The 20912-nt window shown below is 55.6% G+C and overlaps 2 protein-coding genes across 3 annotated transcripts; one reads left to right on the top strand and one right to left on the bottom strand.

Moving 5' to 3' along the window:
- The first annotated feature begins 71 nt into the window (after positions 1–71).
- Positions 72–18431, top strand: NPR2 (natriuretic peptide receptor 2). 2 transcript variants are annotated; one of them, XM_004712409.2, is made up of 22 exons: positions 72–1361; positions 2223–2428; positions 8529–8642; positions 8911–9046; positions 9288–9382; positions 9567–9699; positions 9950–10034; positions 11033–11153; positions 11327–11401; positions 11638–11715; positions 11904–12008; positions 12149–12220; positions 14066–14225; positions 14399–14554; positions 14633–14801; positions 14913–15059; positions 15554–15677; positions 15847–15915; positions 17255–17429; positions 17505–17603; positions 17869–17960; positions 18085–18431. In XM_004712409.2, exons 1-22 carry the CDS (start codon positions 695–697, stop codon positions 18148–18150), a joined length of 3144 nt encoding a protein of 1047 aa, XP_004712466.1. In that variant the 5' UTR covers positions 72–694; the 3' UTR covers positions 18151–18431. The 2 variants fall into 2 exon arrangements, with proteins under 2 accessions (XP_004712466.1, XP_045145160.1); XM_045289225.1 differs by lacking the exon at positions 11327–11401.
- A 95-nt stretch (positions 18432–18526) lies between these two features.
- On the bottom strand, positions 18527–20800 carry SPAG8 (sperm associated antigen 8). Its single transcript, XM_045289226.1, has 7 exons — positions 20742–20800; positions 19884–20652; positions 19589–19763; positions 19315–19360; positions 19116–19230; positions 18944–19006; positions 18527–18832 (listed from the first exon to the last, which is right to left on the bottom strand). The coding sequence occupies exons 1-7, from the start codon at positions 20777–20779 to the stop codon at positions 18638–18640; spliced, it is 1401 nt and encodes a 466-aa protein (XP_045145161.1). The 5' UTR covers positions 20780–20800; the 3' UTR covers positions 18527–18637.
- Positions 20801–20912: the final 112 nt, after the last annotated feature.

Genomic DNA, 20912 nt, shown 5'->3' on the forward strand with positions numbered 1-20912 from the left:
GCCGGCCGCCGGGCCCAGGAGGAGCGGAGCAGGGGAGCTGGGACACACGGGCGGAGCCGCCGCAGCTCCTGCTGGGACCAGCGCCCAGGGCCCGTTAGTCCAAGCTGGAGCTTCAGGGGAAGCCTTCCCGGGGAGATTGACCCTGCCTTCCCCTCCCTCGGGCCCAGGCCTCGCTTTGCTCCCCGCCAGCCCATGGTCCCGGTCCTTCCTTGGCGCAGACACCCTCCCCCCTTATCCCTTGGGCTCTCTTTTCCGCAACTCCCATCAGCCGGGAGGCGCCCCCAGGCTTTTGTACCGGCCCCCTCCTCCCCGCACCCCATCCCAGCCGCAGATCCCCTGGACCTTCTCAGCTTGGGAGCCAGCAAGCTACTTGGCCGGCCAGCGCTGCCCCCATCCCACACACAGGCCCCCTCGGAGTCTCCCTCCTCCTGCCCCCCTGCTCACGTGTGCCTGGTCCTCAGCCCTGGCCCGAGGCTGCTAGACCCACCCCTTACCCAGTCCCGAGGCCCCCTCCCACTACACCCTCCTCTCCCCGCGCGGCCCCACCACCTTCTGTGCCCCCACCCACTTAACCTGGCCTTACTTTTCTTCCTGACCTGCGTTCCCAGGTGCCAGGCTGGGCGGTGCTTGGGTTTCCCCCGTAGGCCACACTGGCCCCAGGGCCTGGGGGAGGTGGGGTCACTGCTGTGTCCCCATGGCACTGCCCTCCCTCCTGCTGTTAGTGGCAGCCCTGGCAGGTGGGGTGCGCCCTCCCGGGGCCCGGAACCTGACGCTGGCGGTGGTGCTGCCCGAGCACAACCTGAGCTATGCCTGGGCCTGGCCGCGGGTGGGCCCTGCCGTGGCCTTAGCTGTGGAGGCCCTGGGCCGGGTCCTGCCCGTGGACCTGCGCTTTGTCAGCTCCGAACTGGATGGCGCCTGCTCCGAGTACCTGGCACCGCTGCGGGCCGTGGACCTCAAGCTGTACCATGACCCGGATCTCCTCTTGGGCCCCGGGTGCGTGTACCCAGCCGCCTCAGTGGCCCGTTTTGCCTCCCACTGGCACCTTCCCCTGCTGACCGCGGGCGCCGTGGCCTCTGGCTTCGCCGCTAAGAACGAGCATTATCGCACGCTGGTTCGCATGGGCCCCTCGGCGCCCAAGCTGGGTGAGTTTGTCGTGACCCTGCACGGGCACTTCAACTGGACTGCGCGCGCCGCCCTGCTGTACCTGGATGCGCGCACCGATGACCGGCCTCACTACTTCACCATCGAGGGCGTCTTTGAGGCCCTTCAGGGCAGCAACCTCAGCGTGCAGCACCAGGTGTATGCCCGGGAGCCGGGGGGCCCTGAGCAAGCCACCCACTTCATCCGGGCCAACGGGCGCAGTGAGTGTGACCCAGGGCTGCTTCTGGGGGGTGGGTGGATGGGTGGGTGGGGAGGGTGGTCATCTCTTTGGAGCCCAGCGCTGGGGAAGTGGAGGCAGACCGCCGGTGGAGGTCAGGAGGGCCCTGCGGGGCCAAGCGGCTGTGAAAGGGGAAGGCGTAGGGAGGGGAGCTTGTGGACACCTTGTCGGACATACGGCAAGAGTGAGATGTTCCGAGGAGGGAAGTTGTGTCCATACCCGTGGAGGATGTGAGATGTGGGAATGTAGAGGTCAGGAAGCAGTGGGAGTGCCCATTTGGGAATGTGGTTGGGTGCCCCTGTGTGTGTGTGGAGATTTCCCAGGCAGGGGCATCAAGACCCCTTAAGAAACAAAAGCACAACTCCACTGCCATCGAGTCCATCCCGATGGATAGTGACCCCGTGGTGGAGAGCGTGGTAACAGTGAGCACTCTGTGCCTGGGGTCGAGGGCTGAGCAGATGTGGCTGGGAAGCCCAGGCGAAACTCATGCTCAAAGCTCTGAGCAGTCAGTGCCTTTGAGCCAAGGCAATAGCAGAGGAGAGTGGTGTGTGTAGGGCTGGGTGGTGAGTAGCAAGGGGTGGGGAATGTGTGTGTGGCTCGAGGATGATGGCTCCCTCCCTCTGGGGTCTGGAGCCAGGCTCTGACTTCTGCCAGATGGTCCACATGGCCCTGGGGTACGTGTGACAGAGTCTGAGAAGGGGGAGGGACGGGAGCATCTGCTGGCCTGGGCTGTTGATAAGCACGCTCCTGCGGGCTAAAATGGAAACAGATGACGCCGGGAGGGGTCTGTTTGGGGACCTGGACGCGCTCTCAGGGTGCTCCTCTGTCCTGTGCCTGCTCCCAGTTGTGTATATCTGCGGCCCTCTGGAGATGCTGCATGAGATACTGCTTCAGGCCCAGAGGGAGAACCTGACCAATGGGGACTATGTCTTCTTTTACCTGGACGTCTTTGGGGAGAGTCTCCGTGCGGGCCCCACGCGCTCCACAGGCCGGCCATGGCAGGACAACCGCACCCGGGAGCAGGCCCAGGCCCTCAGAGAGGCCTTCCAGGTATCCCCTGAGCCAATTGGAGGAGGAGGAGGAGGAGGAGGAAGAGGTGCTATACTGGAGAGGATCTTTCACCCCCCCTCCCCAACCCCAAGCCCCACAGGAACCCCAGGAACAGGCCAGGAACGCTTGAGTTACAGGAGGGAGGTGAACACAGGCTTTCCAAGTCTCCTGCATCCATTTCCAGGTCCCCACCTGCGTGACTCTGACTCGGTTGTTTGCCGACTAATTACCTCCAGTCATGCCCCAGCACTGATGTTCTGAAATGCCCAGAGTAGGCTGTGTGGTGAGGGAGAAAAGACTAGCAAGAGATCGCTCACAGGGCCTGGGAGGACTCCCACCCGACTTGGTAAGCCCAGGCATGGTGGCAGCCCAGTGAGACACAAGCGTGAGCAAGTGTCCTGGGACACACACACTGAGAACTTGTTATGGCTCAGAGGAGGAAGCGTCTTTGCGGGCTGGGCTTCGGAAGGCTTTATAAAGGAAGACTCCGGAGGTAGATGTGGTATTCCCAGGCAGAGTGGGAGAGGGTATCCAGGCCGCCTGGAGCAAAGAGAAAACATGTAGGAATGGGCATACTTGGGCGACCAAGAAGATAACTTATCTGACAAGAAAGAAAGATTCCTTTAATGGCGATGCAGGAAATAATGTTGAAAAGATAGCATCGGTGGGAAGAGAGGGCTGAACCTAAGATGAAGGCACTTGGACTTGAACTTGAGGGTCCTTTTGTGAAGTGTGTTTGTGCAGATGGCAGTGATCGTTCAGGCTGGAAGCTGCGACAGGGATTCTAGAGCGAAGCCAATGGTAATGGCCAAGAACAGAGTCTGGTGGTGTGGGCCTCAGGAGGGTAATGGTAGTGTGCATGAGAAGAGAGGAACTTACAGAAAAAGAATTGTAAGAAAACACGGAAAGAACTCCGCCCATTTCAATGTTTCTGCACGAAACGGTCAGTGACGTGCCCTAGAGAATCAAGTTCCGACTCCTTGTTGGGATGTTTCGGACCTTTGTCGCCTGGCCTCAGCTCACTCTTTCAGTCATACCTCTTCTGAAAAATTGGCTAGACTTCTCTCAGAGTGCTGACCCCCGAGCTTTCTTGCCCCCACGCTTCTGTGTGCCTTTTTCTTTTGTCTGGGATGTGCTTTCTTCCCTCACCCCAAAGCTCTGCCTCTCAAAAATCCTACCTAGGAAGCGCTTCCGGATTCTCCGCCAGTCTTGCATGAACTTAGGCCCGCTGTTACGTTGTGACTCTATTCGTCTCCCTCCTTTTGCCCCATAGGATTTGAGGTAGCTTGTGAAGTGACCTTAATGTCCTTTCAACCCTGAGCCTTGAATTCTAGGGTTCACTTACGTTGTGGTAGGTGGCTGTTCTTCTGTAGTAAGGTTTTCTGTGGCAGTGACTTGAATGTGAAGTTCTTTTTGTTGTGTGTGTGTGTGTGTGTGTGTGTGTGTGCGTGCGGATGGTAGTGACAGTTCAGTTGGATGAGAAGAAGGGGATTCTAGAGCGAAGCCAATGGTAATAGGCCAGAAAGGAGTCTGGAGATGTGGACCAGAAGTAGACTCATGGGAGTGGACATGTGGTTGTGACTGACTCATGGGTCTGACTGTGAGTGACATCGCTGTTGGCATGGCTGAGTGTGCATCTGTATGGCCACACTTGAACAGCGGCCAGTGGCGGGTTCTGTTTACGCGATACATTTTGCCTAAGACAGCTACCTCACCTTTATCTGATTAGATAACACTGGTATATTCAGATGAGTTCTTTTCCCTTCCGGGAAGCCACCTCCGAATCTTCAGGTTGGCCTAAGCTTCCCACTCCGGTGTTGAACTCCACCATAGAAGTGGCCGCCCTGGTTCAGCCAGTGCTTGTCCACTCCTTGACCCATGTGAAGAGTGAGTCCTTCTCCTAGGATCGATTGAACATGTATGTGTTAAGCCTCATGCCCTGGGCTGGGCCCTGCAGACCATGCAGAACATAACCGATAGAGCTCTTCCATTTGGGAGCTTGTATTTAGTGGGGCGTGTGGACAGTGTACATGTGGGCAAAGAAATACAAACACAGGAGCACATTGCGATGAGTGTTAGTAAAAAGAAAAGGAGAAGAGGCTGGTAGGAGAAGAGTGTGACCAGGGCATGCTCCCGTAGCTGGCACCGGGCGGCACGGTGGGCAAAGTGTTGGGCGGTGGATCAAGCTCACCTGCTGCTCCGCAGCAGAAAGCTGAGGCCGCCTGCTTCCCTCCAGATGTCCCAACTCAGAGGTCCCCTCTATGGGGCGGTTCTCCTGTGTTGTAAGCGTTGCTATGAGCAGAATGAGCTGGATGGTAGTGGACTCGTGGCTTTGCTGCCAGAGGAGCCCTGGTGGCACTGGGGTCATCTGTTGGCTGATGACCACCCAGTGGGCAGTTGGAACCTGTGTAGCAGACAGCGGTGGTGGTCTGCTTTCACAAGGAGAGACCCCCCTGAGAAACCCAGTGGGGGCAGTGCTAGACTGCCCTCTAGGGTCCCTGTGAGTCAGAACGGACTCAGTGGCACTGGGTCGGCTTTAGCTGATGAGGTCAAGGAAGGTCTCTCTGACCCTCCCTAGGGGAGGATGCCACAGCTCTCTCCTGGGTGAACATGCCTGCCAACGTCAGGGGAGAGGATCGAGTCCGCTAACAGTCACATATATCAATTGATTCTCAGTTCTCCCACTCCCTGCAGGCGTTGCTCAGGCGGGGTCACCGAGGGGTGGTGGTTTTGGTACAACGTGAGCTGGGGAACAGACACTAAGAGAAAACCCAGAATTGGGGGTGGAGTGGGGCGGGCGGGGGAGGGGGCTTTGCGGCGGATGATGAAGTGCCCACTAGCACAGCCACTCTTGTCCCTTTCCGGTGCTGAAGCAGCATAGGGGCCAAGGGAAGTTGGGTGATCCACCCCCGTCAGTGGATGAAGGAGCAGGGGCCTCCCCTCCGAGATGTCACTCTCCCTGAGATCCCAGACCAGGCCAGGGCCAGGGGAGGAGAGGCGGCTTTGCCACAGATGCCCAGGGCTTTTCCAGGAGGGCGTCTAACTCGAGGGGAAGTCTGTCGGTAGGACTTCTCTCTCCCGTTAGACCATAGCCACCTCAAGGGCAGATCATGCTCCTCTTTGTATCCCATATGGTCAGGATACAAATGTGGACTTGATGACTTCAAGTGTGTGTTGGGGAGACAGGGACGTGCCTGGGAAGTTTGTCTAGACAGGAATGGAGCAGGCAGGCACGATAAGCCAGGGCATTCCGCCAGAATAGGGAGCACGGAGGAGACCCAGTGGAACAAGATAAGCACAGGACCAACTAAGGATCCAGAGGCCCTGGCCGTCCCATTGGGGACCGGAGGGTCAGACCCTGTACAGCCCACAGCCTAGGTGACCAGCCTCAGAGGGGTTGCAGGTGGTGGAACATCAGCTGCAGGAATGGAACAGCTGCAAAGCCAGGGCTGTGTAAGGCAGTCTCCTCTGGGAGACCATTCTTTGTTGGCAGTGCCTCCAGCCTGAGCCAGCCTCCTCGTGGGTGGCCACGCCGCGGCGGGCAGCTCCACCAGGGCACTTTACCTAGGTGCCCTCCTGGCTTCCAGGCTGGCCACCCACCGGGGGACCTATTTTGAGCAGTCTTTGCTGGTTTGTTTTCTTACCTGGGATCCACCGTGAAATGGGACAATCACATAGCTTCTTTCTAGCCTCCCCCGCCCCAGCCAGCACACAAACTCTTGGGAGGATTATTATGATTATTATTTTAAATTGCTAGTATCCAGAGCAAAACCCACTCCAGCCCAGCAGTTTTTCAAAGTGTGGTCTCTCAACCGGGGGGATCTTTGGAATGCTCTGAGGGGACCACAAGGTCAGGATGAACGAGTTACAACGTAACAGGGAGATGTCGCTGGCCTTGGCCCCCTCCCTCTTTCACGAGTGCCCAGTGGAGTTTTCCAGCAGCCATGGGGCGTGTGATGATGCCATCGCCCTGGCTGGGAATGGAAGGTGTGCCTGGATCTCCTGGTGTTCCCAAACGTGATGTTTCAATGTGGGGAATATTCATAGGCAGAACCCGCATAAACTAAGCTCTCTGGAATCCACCGTCATTCATAAGAAGTCCCGAGACCCAAACGTTTGAGGGCCTGTAGTCTAGGAAACAAGCCAATCTAGAGAATTAAAGCCCATGACCCTTGAGTGGGGGCCAGCTTCTAGCATAGTCAGGTGGAGGAGGACCACTCTGCAGGGTGGGCTCTAGACAGAAGCAGGCTGCCACTGCTTTCTGCTGTGAGTGGTGGGTGGGCTTGAAGCACTGACCTTTGGGGTTAGCCAGCAAGCACTTCAACCATGATGCCACCCTGCTTATAGAGAATGATTGCTACAAAACAGAACAAACACTTGAAGCCCCTTTCCCCGGCCCTTACGGAAATGTACGCTGTGTGAAACCTGGTCTTTTCCAGCTCGTTTGCCCTTTTTTACGATGTTTCTCGACAGTTCCTCCTGCTCTGTTTTTCTTTCATTCCAGAAGCAGGAGCTCAGAAATGAACTCCTTCTGGCCCAGCCCTCAGTCCCTCCCCCTCCCTTTGAATTTTGCCTGCGAGTGTTCGAAGCTGTGATCAAGCAGCCAAATGTGCTAGAAAGAATGATTATATCTTGAAAGCAAACTCTAGTCTAATGTGAATTGAAAAATCAGAACGATTGCTGCCAGATTCTGTTGGTTCTTTGTGACCGCAGGTGTGGGTTTCAGGTACTGATTTTTTGGGAAATAGATCACCAGGACTTTCTTCTGAGGGACTTTTGGGTAGACTTGAACCTCTTACCTTTGTGTTAGCAATTGATGTGCCAACCATCTCAGCCTAATGTAATGAATGTGGACTACAGATTTACAGAATCATTTTCTACCTGGGTTGAATCAATGTCCTGTGTAATCAGTTGCGTATGACAGAACTAGTATTTCTGGGGTTTTCATGTATTTTATTTGAGGACACACATTCCGATTTTGATTCTGATTCCAAAAACCGATTCTGACTCGGAGCGATCCGGTAGGAAAGGGTAGAAATGCCCCTGTGCGTTTCCAAGACTGGAGCTTCATATGAGAGTCGCAAGTCTCACCTTCCGCCCGAGGAGTGGCTGGTGATTTCAAACTGCTGACCTTATGGTTAGTAGCCCAGTTCCGCACCACTAAGCCACCAGGGCTCCTGTTTTAGATGTTACGGATTTTAAAAACTGCTTTAAGTTACTAGATGAGAAGTGGGTAGATTTTTATTATATGTTTCATCAATTCATCCTTCACAGAAGATACAAAACCTGTCACTGAAGTCTTGCGTCACATCCCAGGCTGGTCTCAGTGACCCCGTGGGTCCGCGGCCATGGTGGAGGCTGGCAGGTCCCTCGAATAGGGAAGTGAAGATGTGTGAGAGCCATGGGAGCCAGGCGGGGTGCTTCAGTGAGAGACAGAGACCCAAGACTTTGCACCCCTGAGATCATGTACCTGGGCGTGTGACTGTGTGTGTCTGTGACACCTGTCTGTACTGGGTGACATGTAAGACCACTCCCCTGAGCAGCACAGGGCTGCTGTGTAGGTGTCCCACACAGGTCACCTGGGGGGACTGGTAGGTACCTCTGTATTCTCGCCCCCACCCCCCATCAGAGGGCCTGGAGTTTCTTTAAGCACTGGACTGAGGCACTGTGTTCGAGTTGCCCACATGAGAATGTCCATGTGTTACTGATCCCATCAGTAGGAGTGAACATGTAGGGAGTGATCTGATGCACCTTGTCCCAGTCTTGACTAGGTTCCCCCCTGACAACCCCCCCTCCCCCCACAGGGCGGGCTGCGAGCCAGTGAATGCTGGGCCAGCCTGGTAGGAGTGCCTGGTGTAGGAGCAGTTTCAGAAAGATGGAGGGCTGGACTTGGGGGGTGCCGTTGACTTCATCTCTTTCCTCGTCTTGATCTCCGGATCAGCCCTATCTCCTTTCCATAGGGGAGTGCTGCTCCCCCCGCCTCAGAGATTTCACAGTCTTCTTTCAGACATCATCTCACGTTCCCGCCCTGCCTGCTCTCCTCCCCCAATGGTCTTCTGGAAACCCGTGCCCATTCTGTCTTGTGCTGCCGCCTCCGCAGACGGTGTTGGTGATCACATACCGAGAGCCCCCCAATCCCGAGTACCAGGACTTCCAGCATCGTCTGCTGCTGAGAGCCCGGGAGGACTTTGGTGTGGAATTAACCCCCTCCCTGGTACGTCGATCTCTTACTCCCTGAGAGTCAGGCCAGGCTCAGAAGAAGAGCTCCCTTCCCTAACGACCAAGCCTTGGCCCTGGAACAAGCCCCACTTGGGGCTATGCCCTTCTTTCAAGGACAGTCCCTTCTGCCTTAGGGACCAGTTAGGCAGGGGTGGCAGCTCAGCAGCGAGAGGAGGGCAGAAAACCAACCAGAAGGGAGAAGAGGTGGACGGGAAGGGGCCCTCTCGGGGCATTTGAAGGGTAAGCTGAGGTTGCCTTCCCAGATGAACCTCATTGCTGGCTGCTTCTATGATGGGATCCTGCTGTATGCCGAAGTCCTGAACGAGACCATGCAGGAAGGAGGCACCCGTGAAGACGGTCTGCGGATCGTGGAGAAGATGCAGGGGAGAAGATACCGCGGTAATGGAGAGGGCTGGCACTGGGCTCAGAAGGGGAGTGGCAGGGGAAGGTACAGCTGCCAGGGTCAGGAGGGAGAGTTAGTGGGGTCTGAGAACATGGTGGAGGTGGCACCTATCAGGAACAAAGGGGTTGGGGCAGGGGGATGGGGGCGGATAGACACTGGGGTAAATGGAGGCATGGTGAGGATGGGAAGGGGCCCGGAGGTACATTTCAAAGTAAGGGGTACTCTTTTCTATCTTAGGTGTAACTGGCCTGGTTGTTATGGACAAGAACAATGACCGGGAGACGGATTTTGTCCTATGGGCCATGGGAGACCTGGATTCCGGGGACTTTCAGGTGATGGGGGTGGGGAGAACAGGGAAGGGAGTGTGGGCGCCACAAATCCAGCGTTTGTAGGGCCCAGTCGAGGCAGACTCATGGCCTGAGAGGCAGGGACTTAACTTCTCGGCTGGGACCGCCTCGTGGGTGGGTGAGTGGTGGGAGAGCAGGCCTGTGGGCCCAGCTATCTCCTCCCTCACAGCCTGCAGCCCACTACTCGGGAGCCGAGAAGCAGATCTGGTGGACAGGGCGGCCTATTCCATGGGTGAAGGGGGCGCCCCCGCTGGACAATCCCCCGTGTGCCTTTGACTTGGACGACCCGTCCTGTGATAAAAGTGGGTGTGTGCAGGGACTGGGAGCGACCCTTCCTCCCTTTCCTTTACATACCTGCCTCCCCCCACTGACCCCCAGCCCTCCAGCTGCCTGCCTCGTGCCGAATTTTCACCTCCGTGCCACCCTCGCTCCCTCCTGACTGCTTTTCCCCGAGAACTCTTCCGGCGTCCCGCCCTCACGCATCCCCACCCTCCCCCTTCTCCCAGCTCGGGGGTCACAGTCTTTCTCAGGGCCCCTCTCTGTCTCCTCCAGCTCCACTCTCCACTCTGGCAATAGTGGCTCTGGGCACAGGCATCACTTTCATCATGTTTGGGGTGTCCAGCTTCCTCATTTTCCGGTGAGTTCGGACCTGTCCGCTGCTCCACTACCGACCTCCCCGGTGCTACCTAGACTTCTGGTTTTCCCTGCTTTCCAATAAGTTCATTGAAACGCAGTTCACGTGTCATACACTCCCATACTGGCCATCTTAAGAAGAGCTGTGTGTGCATCCCCACACTCAGGTCCAGAACATCCCACCTCCTCCTACCTGTATTTCTCCCCTTCTCCTCCAGCCTCCCCTTCCCCACACCCCCACCCCCAATGGATCCCCGGTAAGCCATTACACCAGTCATTGACTCTACATCTGCCCACCTTGCGCTTCCTATCCTGGAAAACATACCAAACCCCAACGAAATAGGCAAATATATTTAGAAATGGAAGAAGAAAACAAAAGCCAATAATAATAGTAAAATAAACCAGAGGGGGGAAGAAAAAACCTCTGTCAAGAAAACAGCAGGAGATATTGGAAACTAGAACAAATCCAAAGTGGGTCACAAGGGAGAGCAAGCGATCAGGTTCCACATTTTAGCCAGATTCCATCTGCCATCATCAAGGTTACATTAGTCCCTGTCTGACAGCCAGGGAAGCCACGTCCCTCAACTGTGCTCACAGGGGATGGAGCCACTAGGAGCTTCTCCGTACAGACACTTTGGCTGAGGCCCTGTAACCTGGAGAAGGTTTCTTGATTTGATGAGAACATGTTCACTCTGGCCTTAGGTGGTGTTTGGCTATTTGTAAGTGCTGCCCTGAGTATCCTAACTTGTGATTGTGCGTGGGGTGAAGATCAAAGGTGAATTTTCTGTGGGTGCTACCGTTTTAAGAAATCACGTTTACTTTTGATGGGTGAGCTTGCACACGAGCACAGGGTGTGCGTCAGCCACGTAGAGAGTGCACCTGTGTCTTTCAGCCCTGTCCCCCTCTCGAGGGGTCAGTGTGGGAGCTTCAAGAGCTGCCGCGTGGGCTCACGGAGTGGCAGGCTTGGGCTTGGTGGCCCACTGAGGGGTGTGGTCCTTACAGAAAGCTGATGCTGGAGAAGGAGCTGGCGAGCATGCTGTGGCGGATTCGCTGGGAGGAACTACAGTTTGGCAATTCCGAGCGTTGTCATAAAGGTGCAGGCAGTCGTCTCACGCTGTCGCTGGTGAGCCATTGCCTCAGCCGTCCCTCTGCTGGCCCCCCCGCCCCCCCACTGTCCCCGTCTTTCCGAGCCCTGGACCTTCCCCAGCACACCGGCCTGTAATGACTACCCTTGCACTACCACCGCCATCTAATGTTCCTCTCATCCTTCCGCCTCCATGTTGCCCTTGGCCCCAGCGGGGATCCAGTTACGGCTCGCTCATGACAGCCCATGGGAAATACCAGATCTTTGCCAACACCGGTCACTTCAAGGTGAACAGTCGTCCGCTTCTTCTGGTCCCCACCATTTCATCCTGTCTCATCCCCATCTACCAGCTCTGCCCGACACTTCCACCCCTCGTCCCTTCCTCCTCCTTCTCCTCCTCCTCTGTGCCCAGCTGAGCTCCTGGATGCTCCCACAGGTCTCCAGTATGCCCACACCTCCAGCAACTCCGTCTGATGTTAATTTTTCCTCCCCCCGCCCCGCCCCCCTTCATTTCCACCATCAGGGAAATGTTGTTGCCATCAAACATGTGAATAAGAAGCGCATCGAGCTGACCCGGCAGGTTCTGTTTGAACTCAAACATGTATGTAATGGGGGATGGATGGCGGGGTGGGGGTGGGGGTAAGAGGGCAAGGGGGGTTTTAAGTTAGAAATACGACTAAGGGAAAAGTCCTCTCACGTCGTGATGGATTTCTGTACCTACTGTTTAGCTTCCTCGCTGCTCCCGTTTCTCACCACCTTTGTTGCTTGCTCGCTTGTTTCTCTGGCTAGATGAGAGATGTTCAGTTCAACCACCTCACTCGCTTTATTGGGGCCTGCATAGACCCGCCCAACATTTGCATCGTCACTGAGTATTGTCCTCGAGGCAGCTTGCAGGTGAGGGGCAGGCAGGTGCAGGGAATCGTCGGGGAGGGGCAGTGAGGGGAGGGAACAAAGAGCCCCGGCGTTAGGTGACGTCATGGCCTGAGAGAGTGGGACTAAGACACTCACGTTCTGGATCCTCTGTCACGTACCAGGATATTCTGGAGAACGACAGTATCAACTTGGACTGGATGTTCCGTTATTCACTCATCAATGACCTTGTGAAGGTGAGTCTTCTCCACTCTGTAAGAGTTCACCCACTTTAAAGTGCCTCCCTTTGTCCAAGGGTCCCTGGCTGGACGTTGGGTGAGCACTGGATGGCTAATCAGCAAGTGGGCGGTTCAGATTCACGAGCTTATCGTTGGGAGAAGGTGGGGCTGTCTGCGGTGCCCAGGCAGGGTTCCTATGAGTTGGCATGGACTAAATGGCTGTGGGATTTCTTTCTTTGCTGAATGAAGGTTTCTCTCCATCTGGTCCTCTGAACATCCACTTCTCTCCATTCCCCTTACTCCCAGGGTTGGGGAATGATGCGTAAATAAGGTACCTGGGGCGTATCCTTGGGAGAGTTGCATTTTTTTATCTGTCACAGGGAATTTCATACCTATCAGTTTTGTTTCTCTACCCTGTAGATCTCAGACTCTCTCCATGATCTTGTTGACCTCTACCAGTTTTTATTAAAATTCCCTTACAGTGAAAGAGGAGTGAAGTCTACAGACATCTTTATATGCTATTTTCCTTCTGATCATTTTACTCTCTGACCAATATTTGCTGAATCTGCTCTCTTGTTCAGTAAAACCCAAATCTCAAAGAGCATAATTACGAATACAAGAAAGATAAAATGAGAAAATTATCCTAAACCTCTGGCATTTCCATGTGTAGTCTTCTGGGTCTCAGCCTTCTTTCCAAGTGGCCCATCGGCCCATGAAATTCTGGAGGCAGAAATCTGAGCCTTGCATAGGTAGGACAGGCAAATCTTGTTGCCAGTGAGCAAGCCTCCTGGATCACCTCAGATTGTCACCTCAAGCTAACTTTGGTTTCTCTGCTTAATTCTCATGAAACTACTTTTAAAAAATTAACTGTGGTGCTAGTGAAAGTGTGACATCAAGTGAGAGACACAGAGGAGGTGAAGCTGATGCGGGCCTTCGCTGGGGTTGTCGTGGTGAAGACAACAACAATACAGCTGGACAGAGAGATGGTTTGATGGGAAAGTGATTTAGAAAAACGCAGCTTAACCATGTCTCTACTGACAGATTGGGGGGGGGGGGAGGATTCTACAGGTGGGTTGAGATCAAGAGCTCACGGTGTAAAAGGAAGAGCCCACAGAGAGTAGAATTTCAGGTTAGCGCTAAGCCTTCAGACATAGGTGATCTGGGTTTCGATGTGTGGACACCACAGATGGTTGCTACCCGCTCAGAACGGATTTGTGGTCTCTCAGGGTTTCATTTGGGGGGATGTACCACTCTGCCCTCTGGGAACCTCTCTTCGAGCCCCTCACAGGCACAGCAGCCAGGCGTCTCAGGCTCCTCTGTTGGCCTGGCTTCATTCCATCCATTCTTGGGGTTCTTCTGATTTGCTGCTTGCTCATCTCTTTGACTAGATCCCATCCCTCCTCCACTTGCAATCTCCCATGAGTGTTACGGAGAGTGTGTGCATGCATGGTTACACGAGTGTTTACAACTGGTTGGTCTTTTCTACTCTTGATGTTTAGAGCTCAAGCCACGTCTCCCTAATTTTTGACCCTGCGTTTGAGACCACATGGGGGGCACCACAGCATCCTTGGGATGAACCCATATAATTCTGTTCTTATTACCACCCACAAGACCGACTGCCCTTTTGAGGGTCAACTGGTAGCTTCCCTCCTCTCTCCTCTTAAGGATTTCACCTACCCTTGGTGCCTGGTACCAACCTACTGCTCACGGTCCCGGGGAGGGAGGACTCTGCCAACCGGCCTGCTTCCCTTGGGTAGAAACTGCAGCTTCACAAGCCAGCCTGAGAGCTAGTCCCGCCTTGTGCAGAGCGCGTATCCCCGTCCAGATGTGGTCCAGTCCCGTGACTCGGTCTGTGTCCTGCAGGGCATGGCCTTTCTCCACAACAGCATCATTGCGTCCCACGGGAGTCTCAAGTCCTCCAACTGTGTGGTGGATAGTCGCTTTGTGCTCAAAATCACAGACTACGGTCTGGCCAGCTTCCGATCTACGGCTGAGCCTGAGGACAGCCACGCCCTCTATGCCAGTGAGGTCCTCCTCTCCCCAGTCCCCTTTTGATCCTGCTCATCTCCACCTGGGGTAGGGGGTGGGGCTATGGCTCTGAGGTAACAGGAATGTGGGGAGCCCCATGGGAATGCACCCAGGTGGGCATGGGAGTGTCCTGTTTTGGAGACCTGGCCAGCTCTTCCCCTGTTTCAGAGAAGCTGTGGACTGCCCCAGAACTGCTCCGTGGGAACACCTTGCCAACCGCAGGCATGCAAAAGGCCGACGTCTACAGCTTTGGGATCATCCTACAGGAGATAGCCCTTCGCAGCGGCCCTTTCTACCTGGAGGGCCTGGACCTCAGCCCCAAAGGTGAGAGTCAGTTCACTATCCACGGGCCCTTCCAGCTGGGGGGCCATGCTCCTCATCCAAACCCTGTATCACCCTCAGAGATTGTCCAGAAGGTCCGAAATGGTCAGCGGCCATTTTTCCGGCCAAGCATTGACCGGACCCAACTGAATGAAGAGCTAGTTTTGCTGATGGAGAGATGTTGGGCCCAGGACCCAGCTGAGCGGCCAGACTTCGGACAGATTAAGGGCTTCATTCGTCGCTTTAACAAGTGAGAGGGCGCGAAGGGATAAGAGACCTCATCAGTCTTGGAGGATGGGGGTTCCAGGGAGGGGGTCTTGGGAATCTTGACCAGACACCCATATCCCGGGCTTTCCTGCAGGGAGGGTGGCACCAGCATCCTGGACAACCTCCTGCTGCGCATGGAGCAGTACGCCAATAACCTGGAGAAGCTGGTGGAGGAACGCACACAGGCCTACCTGGAGGAGAAACGCAAGGCTGAGGCTCTGCTCTACCAAATTCTCCCCCAGTGAGTGCGGCTTTTGCTCCCTGCTCCCAGGGTCTTCCGCGGTGGGGATTCCACTTTGGCCTTCTGCCTCACTGAGCCAAGAACTCACGTCTCACGCTGTAGCCCCCCTGCTTGGTTCCGTCATGCCTTGGTCAGCTCGTCTAGGGCACACAGTAGGACTACGTGCTATCCATCTGCCTCCAAGTGAGCTGTGCTGTCCTGTCTCCTTGCCGGCTTGCCTTGCGTTCCCTTCTCCTTAGGGCACTCCTCTATCACAACCTGGTTCCAGCAAGCGGCTGTACAACCACCCCACCTCAAGGCACTGTGCCCCATGCCCAGGGCTCCCTTCCCCACCCCGTACCACGTGTGCACCTCACGTTGCCCCCCAAGACTGATGTCTTCCCAGCCGTTGTCCTCCTCGGCTGTCCCGCGACAGCCGGATAGGCAGCCCTTTCCTCCCCCTGCTCCTCCGCCCTTTCTCGGAGGTAGGTGCCGATTGTCCCCTTGCTTCCCAGTTCCGTGGCAGAGCAGTTAAAGCGGGGAGAGACTGTACAGGCTGAGGCCTTTGACAGTGTCACCATCTACTTCAGTGACATCGTGGGCTTCACGGCCTTGTCAGCAGAGAGCACCCCCATGCAGGTGAGAGCGGGGGTGGGGGGGGAGGGGGAGAGGCCTGGAGGAGCTCCATCCGCCGGGCGAAGGGAAGCCGTGATCCTGGTGTTCCTGGGTCTTGGCATGGTGTGTGGGTAAAGAATCCTTCCAAAGTGGGGTCTAAGTCTCAGGGCCTTTGCTTTCCCATCCCTGTCAGGTGGTGACACTTCTTAATGACCTCTACACCTGCTTCGATGCCATAATTGACAACTTCGACGTCTACAAGGTGAGATCTGGGGCCACCCTTCTACTGAGAGCCCTCGAAGGCCCTTCTTGATGCAGCCCGCCTCACCCTGTGCTTTCTCTCTCTGGGTGGGCAAGCATCTTGGGTCGCTGTGAGTCGGAATCGACTCGATGGCAGTGAGTTCAGCTTTAATTGGAAGCATCTAGTGCTCTCTGTAGCAGATGTGGCCCTGGCACCATAATGGACATGCTAGTCTAATTTCTCATGAACCGTGGGCCTCCCTGATCACATACTAGATGTGTGCTGCCTGCCACGTGCCAAACACAACGTTAGCCCCTTTCCAATGAGCCAATACCACCTTCCCATCTTACAGACAAAACAACGGAGGCCCGGGCAGTGTCGGTTACTTGCTGGGACATTCAAATCCAGATAGATCCATCTATCTCTGCTCAAAGATCAGAACCGCCCCTGCCCGAGATTGAGCCCCTCATGCTACGCCTTTGCTAGAGGAGATAAATACAGTCTAGCCCTCTTTCCTCTCCAACTCCCTCTGGGCATGGAAGGAACCCACAGAATGTGGGTATAGAAAGGCTTATTACGGTGAGCAGCCAGTCCTGAAAAATATCGTCACAAAGTTCTTTGTTGGAGTCCTTAAGTTGGCAGAGGACGGGCTTTCATTGTGCTTTGGGGCAGAAACTATCTGGACTTAAATATTGCCCTTGTCACTCACTGTGTGGCAATAGCAGACCCTCCCCTGCCGCCGCTGCTTTGTCTGTAAGATGGGGATGTGCTATCTGTCCAATGGAAAGGGCCTAACATTGTGTTTGGCACATGTCAGGTGATGCGGACCCAGTCCCGCCCCTTCTCTTTGGACTTGTTTCTATTTCCCTCCGTTTCCTTTTAAAAAAACACGCTCATTATTTTCTGAACCATTTCAGGGATCCAGCTGCAGGTCTCTGCCTAAAAGCCTTAGTGTCTCTCACACAGCAACAGTTCAACCAACAAACCCAGTGCCTGCTTGCTCTCTTTCCCAGTGAAAGCTGGGCTGTCTGAGGCCCATTGCAGCACGCAGCTCCCCTCCTCCCCGGCCCTCTGAGCTCTTCAGTCTGGCCCTGTTGTCTTGCCTCCTGTTTCCAGAGAGCAGAGCCTATCGGTCGATGCTCTGCTGCAGACAAGGTGTCCTTTCATCCAGCAGAGGTTTCCCGAGGATCCACCAGGTGCTGGAGAGATTTAAAGGTTCTCTGGACCAGGGCTCTTGGTTTCTCATCAATGTCCTGGCCCCCAAGCTGACTTACATTGGGGTCCAGCTGTGCCCCTCTCTTTCCTTTCCAATCCCAAGTGATACAGATAGAGGTAACCTTTTATTCCCCCTCTCAATCAGGTAGAGACCATTGGAGATGCCTACATGGTGGTCTCTGGCCTCCCAGGCCGCAACGGTCAACGCCATGCTCCGGAAATTGCCCGTATGGCCCTAGCGCTCCTGGATGCGGTTTCTTCCTTCCGCATCCGCCACCGGCCCCACGACCAGCTGAGGCTACGCATAGGCGTCCATACTGGTAAGGCTGCCTCTCAACCCGGGCCTCGCTTGTCTCCAGCCTCTCCACACTCTCCCAACCTGTTGTTTCTCATAGGGCCTGTCTGCGCCGGGGTCGTCGGCCTGAAGATGCCCCGCTATTGCCTTTTTGGAGACACGGTGAACACTGCTTCCCGAATGGAGTCCAACGGAGAAGGTGAGCCATTAGTCTGTGCCCAGCCTCAGCTTCAGTCCTTCTTGCTCTGTCCGGCTTTTCAGATTCCTTCAGTTCTCTCAAGCCGAGTAGTCAGAGTTGTGTACTGCCCAGCCCTTGAGGACAGTTCGGGTGTGGTGCTTGTGCATTGGGGAGACCCGGAGGCTCCTGAAGGCAGCAGGGTGGTGGGTTACAGTGCCCTCCAGTCCTGCCACGTTTTCTGTGCTGTTCCTTTGACTCTCCTCTCCACCATCCCTCCCTGCCCCAGCCCTGAAGATCCATGTCTCCTCTACCACCAAGGATGCCCTGGACGAGCTCGGTTGCTTCCAGCTGGAGCTTCGGGGGGATGTGGAGATGAAGGTGATGGCAGGCCACAGGGAGGGGAGTGGAGCAGGAGAATGAATGTGATTAGAGGACCCTGGGGGAAGAGCGGGAACTCTAGGGACTAAGAGGAATCTGAGGTCTCTTCCCTCCCCACTTCCAGGGAAAGGGAAAGATGCGAACGTACTGGCTCCTAGGCGAGCAGAAAGGACCTGCTGGACTCTTATAAACCTCCTTCATCCCAAGGCCAACAGTCTCCTGTGGCTGGTACCCGGGCGGGTGGGCGGACGGGCAGCGGCTGCCATCTCTCCGCACAGCAAAGACGAACATGGTCATGGGATGGAAACCGACGTGCACAAAAACCCTGCCTTAGTGTGGAGGTTGTTGCCCTCCGCACCTCAGCCTTGTACATACTCACGCCCTTCTTTCTTGTGCCTCTACCCCCCCCCTTCTGTAAATATTTGTATCTAAACCAGAATATTTTGGTCAAATATAAAACAAACAAAATCATGGCGTCATGGTCTGGAGGTGAGGTGACCCCAAGGAAAGGAGGTTGTGGGGAATGGAGAGTAAGTGACGAAATCACTGGGCTCCCAGTCTCAGGGTGGAGGAGAATCTTTTATGTACTGTGCCTTCTCAAATAACAGAATCCACTCCCCCTCTCCTCGCCATTCTGGCCAACCTTCACGCTCTACACATACACCCCAGCGCAGTCCTTAGATGGGAGGCGTTCTCCCATCTCTACCACACTGTCCTCCACCCTGGCAAGCCAGGGAAGACATTCCTACCCATTGGTGGGGGTAATTCTCAGGTTCATAGGGTAAAGGCTGCCCTAGAGACAAGGGCACTGGCGTGGTGAAGCTGCAGTTCCTCCGGAACGGTGTGTCCAGTGTCCTGATAGTACTGACGCCCTGGAGGAGTGCCCAAATGAGGACAGAGCCCCACCCCCCAGGGCAAACCAGGACAGCCCCTTTTTCCTCGTCCATCCCCTTCCCCAACACCACGAGTCTCCCTTCACACACCGGTAGCTGTGGTGCCCTCTGTAGCCAGAAGGTTTCAGGCTGCTCCTGACGGTAGTCGTGGGGCTGTGAGGGAGACACTGAGTAGTCACTCTTAGCCCACCATCCCCCCTCTCAACTGCCGGGCCGGTCTGAGCCCAGCTGGGCACGGGTGGCAGGCAGCACGGGCTCTCACCTTGGTAGGGGCAGGAGGCCCTGCTGGCAGCAGCTCCGTCCGGTAGTCATGGTGTGTCACAGACTCGGCTTCAGAGAGCATCCTGGTGGGTTCCTGTTGCGCCTGCACCTCTTTACTACCCACCCCTGCAGAGTGTCAAGGCCACCTTCTCCCAGTGTGGGTCCTCTCCTCCCCTTCTGATCTCCCCTCTGCCTCTTACCAGATCTGCTGGTGCAGGGCCACCTGCAGCAGGGCTTCCCTCTTCCCTGTGAAAGGGCAGGGGTGGGGTGGGGTAGATAGAATAGGAAGTCTGCATGTGGAGTAGGCTCAGTAGAAACGAGTTTGAGATAAGGAATGAAAATCCTATGGGTTAGTTCCCCCACCCACCTTCTTTCCTATATCCATTGCACCAGCCATGATGCCACTGAAAATCCTTGCCTCTCCTTTTTTTTTTCCCTAATGGATTCATTCTGGCTGTCCCTCAGGCTTCCCACCTCGAAGTGGCTGATGCGGCTTTGCTGGGAGCTGGTAGGAGTCTTTCTGGGTGGTGCTGGAAGGCATAGGTGACTGTAGCTTCAGGGTCAACAGTCCCCGGTGTCCATGTCGGAAGAAGAAACTCTCAGAGCCATCCAGAACGTTTGGGACTTGATCCAGGTAGTTGGTGGCTCTCTGCGGGTCCCAAGTTGAGTGGCCATGATGTCCCTATGGGTATGAGCCACTCCCACCCACACCCCTGAGTAAACCGAGGGTAGCCTTTAAGAAAAAAGGAGCAGGCCCAAACCTTAATACCTCTTCCTCCCAGTTGTAGAGGAGACAATGGCCCCGTAACAATGCTTCAGAGAGCCTATTAGATTTCTCTTCAACCTTTGGGGACAACCCTTGGGCACAAGGTTCTGAGACTGGCAAAAACTCCCAAGGTGGCTGCTTGGGAGGCTCCAGGAACTCCTGCTGATTCCAGGAGTTGTAATTAGAGACCAGATTTGCCTTAAGGTTCCCAAGCTTAGGGCTGGGGCCAGGGCCAGGGCCAGTGACAGTGCTAGTGCCAGTGCCCGCACCAGCACCAGGATAAAGACCAGGACCGGGATCAGGGCCAGGCTTAGAACCAGAGTCAGGGCCAGATCCAGCGCCAGAGCCTTCCTGGCCAGAGACCCGCTTAGGGCTAGAACTAGACTCCGGAATAGGTCCAGAGCCAGAGTCATGAAAAAGGCAGGAGCGAGAGCTGTCAGTTGTAGTACGGGGGTCCCGCCCAACACAAGAAATATAGGTGGGCTCAAAGCCCAGGTTCTCATGGCTTATCTTATGGGTAAAACCAGATCCAGCACAGGGGCCCCCAAGGAGATTGGGGTCAGAGGAGGGGACCGTGAGAACAGACTCGGAGCAGGGGCCCTTTGCAGATAATGCAATTGCTTTGGCAGTGGAAGCAGCTACAGCGGCTGCAGCAGCGGATGCAGCGGATGCAGCGGAAACAGCTGCTGCGCTTGCGGCTGCCAGGGCAGAACTAGCGTAGCCTTCTGAAGTGGACCCTAGTCCTTCGGAGCTGGGCTGGACTTCTAAAGACCTGAAAGAGAGCAAGCCGCCAGGGTTGTCAAAAGCACAGCCGAGGAAATCAGCTTCTCTGACCCCGGCAGCCCCAGCGGCCCTTCTCACCGCAAGTCTGATTCCTCCGTACCCTCTTGACTCGCCATCTTCGGACGACAGCTACCGGGTTGCCGTGGATACGGCAAAACTTCCCCAGAGAAGGCGCAGAACCGGAAGTGAGCGGGCGTGTGGGCGGAGCAAGTCGTCTGCGGGGCGGAAGTCTTCCACCTGATCCGTTCG

This window comes from Echinops telfairi, unplaced genomic scaffold (genome assembly GCF_000313985.2).
Source record: "Echinops telfairi isolate 266 unplaced genomic scaffold, ASM31398v2 ScPeMD7_25;HRSCAF=90, whole genome shotgun sequence".
Classification (NCBI taxonomy): Eukaryota; Metazoa; Chordata; class Mammalia; order Afrosoricida; family Tenrecidae; genus Echinops; species Echinops telfairi.

Coding starts and splice junctions, on each gene's coding strand:
- SPAG8 (XM_045289226.1), bottom strand. CDS start 20,779: ATGGCGAGTCAAGAGGGTACGGAGGAATCAGACTTGCG. Junction 19,764..19,883: donor TCTACAACTGGGAGGAAGAG/GTATTAAGGTTT, acceptor TGGGACCCGCAG/AGAGCCACCAACTACCTGGA. Junction 18,833..18,943: donor AGAGGGCACCACAGCTACCG/GTGTGTGAAGGG, acceptor GCACTCCTCCAG/GGCGTCAGTACTATCAGGAC.
- NPR2 (XM_004712409.2), top strand. CDS start 695: ATGGCACTGCCCTCCCTCCTGCTGTTAGTGGCAGCCCTGGCAGGTGGG. Junction 15,678..15,846: donor CAGAGAGCACCCCCATGCAG/GTGAGAGCGGGG, acceptor CATCCCTGTCAG/GTGGTGACACTTCTTAATGA. Junction 17,604..17,868: donor AATGGAGTCCAACGGAGAAG/GTGAGCCATTAG, acceptor TCCCTGCCCCAG/CCCTGAAGATCCATGTCTCC.